At 39.3% G+C, this 2202-nt stretch overlaps 1 protein-coding gene across 1 annotated transcript in view; it reads right to left on the reverse strand.

Annotated features, from left to right (window-relative positions):
* LOC107104495 (low affinity immunoglobulin gamma Fc region receptor II-like) overlaps positions 1-1526 on the reverse strand; it is a 6890-nt gene extending 5364 nt beyond the window's left edge. The window contains exons 1-5 of the mRNA XM_015404498.1: positions 1426-1526; positions 1027-1062; positions 602-874; positions 277-522; positions 23-202 (exon numbers count right to left, since the gene is read on the reverse strand). Coding sequence (XP_015259984.1) covers positions 23-202; positions 277-522; positions 602-874; positions 1027-1062; positions 1426-1459 — 769 coding nt within the window. The 5' untranslated portion in view covers positions 1460-1526. The remainder of the gene's footprint in view (positions 1-22; positions 203-276; positions 523-601; positions 875-1026; positions 1063-1425) is intronic.
* Between the last annotated feature and the right edge of the window lie 676 nt (positions 1527-2202).

Below are 2202 nucleotides of genomic sequence, written 5' to 3' on the forward strand. Positions count from 1 at the left end.
GATGTGAAGCACAGGAGGGTACGGAGAAGAGACTGGGAATCAGTAGGACAGATTGATGTAGGAGGAGGAGTGGAGACAGGAGGTGGAGGAGTGGAGACAGGAGGTGAAGGAGTGGAGACAGGAGGTGAAGGAGTGGAGACAGGAGGAGGAGGAGTGGAGACAGGAGGTGGAGGAGTGGAGACAGGAGGAGTGGTTGGTTTCTCTGAAATAAACAGGAGGTAATTATTTAGTTCTTGTCTCAATATGAAGGTTGAAGCAGAGAGAGAAGCTGCTGACCTTCAACAGAGATCCAGCTGGATGGAGACTCTCCATGACCACTGATGTTACACCTGTAGAGGCCTTCATCAGAGCTGGTCACATGGTGGAGGGTCATGTGACCTTTGGGCTCAGTCCTGATGAGGGAGCCATCTTTATAGAAAGCAGCAGTGAGGTTGGAGGGAGTGTACTTTGTTAGACAGCTCAGAGTGACGTCATCTCCCTCCATCACAGGGAGGACAGGACTCTGCAGGATCACTGATCCACCTCAACACAGAGACAAACTACATCATTTCATCCATTTCCACACAGCTTCATCAACACTAACTCCACAGTCTGATCTTACCAGTGACAGAGAGATAGATGCTGCTGCTGGCTGCTCCCTCTCTGGACCAACACCAGTAAACTCCACTGTCTCTTTCTAAAACATAACTGATGTTACAGGTAGAACCAGCTGGTTCCCCCCATCCATCTCCACACTGAGTCCTGCTTCCTCTGGTTGTGTTCCTCCATACAGTCCATCCAGCAGAGCTGTTGTTCTCCTCACAGCTCAGAGACACAGAGTCAAACAGAAAGAACTGAGATCTGCTGGGACTCACAGTCAGAGCAGCTGAGAGGACTAGAAAAGTGTTCAGAAGTCATTATTTTTTGCAGATTCTTCACAAAATTATTAGTTAATTGTCATTACATTTTTAAATAAACATTTTATCCAGACTATCAAACATGAAATATATTCTGATAATAAAGACTTGAGCAGTAATCATCACTGACCTTGGTTGGTTATAAAACACAGCATGAAGCTGAAAACTACAAAAATAAAAACACTGAGGTTAGACTGAGGAAACAGCAATGTTTCAACTTCCTGCTATTTAATGTTAAATTATAGAACGTGACTGATGTGATCAGATAAATACCCAAATATATTTATTTTTAGTTTATTTCTACATCTGTCTGCTATTATAAAGCTACATTTCTTAATTAGAAACATGTGTGGATCAGATATTCTATTACACACATTTGCTGAATCTAGAAACTCTTTACTGAAATAAAATACTTTTAGTTCTGTTCAATAGAAAATCTCTTCATGTGTTGAAATTTTAGTCTAACTTATTTATTCTCTCTTATTTAAATTTTTAGAACCAATAAAAGCCAGAAAGTTAAAGAACTTACAAAGTAAACATTGTTGAGATGTTTTCCTCCTCATCCTCTCAGTGAAATAACTGAACCTTCTGACTTCTGTCTCGTCTCTCCTCCCCAGATAAAGACCGCCCTCTTCCTCTATGAATGAAACATGTGCCCTGCTTGCCTGGACCTATCTAACTAAATAGTTAATAACACACGACAAACTGTATAATACACATAAAACTAGGTTAACACTAGTTATACACACAGAGTGATTAAATTATTTTTTATTGATAAAAAATAAAAAGTTGAAAAGTTCAAACACATCTGTTTTTCATTGAATAGTTTTGTTCAGAGCTTTATGGTCCAGATAAGCCATTATAGAGCTATGAAACTGGAATATATGTGGAAAAGTAATAAAATAGGTTGAACTCTCTGAACAAACATTTTATCAATAAACCCAGCCTGTTATAACCTGTATGTCCACTAGAGGGAGAAGTTTCTTCAAACTGCATTTGATTTCAGGTTGATTACCTGCAATGTCTCTCAGAAGCTCTATTTACATTTAACATGTATAGAGGTGTTTTATCAACATGATTTAACTAGTTTAGTTTCTTATTTCCTTGTGATGTTTATTGTCTGCCTTAATAAACATGTGAGGTGAATAAAACATCAGGGGGACGAATAGAAAACAGCATCAGCTGAATGGATGAGCTCCAGCTGGGGTCGTCTTCACAAAGCTGTCTGAACCCATTTCAGGAATGTTATTCAGCATTACTGGTTTGTTGTTGTTTGGAAATAATGGGCCTAATTGCTCATTTGTGT

This window comes from Cyprinodon variegatus, unplaced genomic scaffold (genome assembly GCF_000732505.1).
Source record: "Cyprinodon variegatus isolate N-32 unplaced genomic scaffold, C_variegatus-1.0 Scaffold1766, whole genome shotgun sequence".
In the NCBI taxonomy this organism is placed as follows: Eukaryota; Metazoa; Chordata; class Actinopteri; order Cyprinodontiformes; family Cyprinodontidae; genus Cyprinodon; species Cyprinodon variegatus.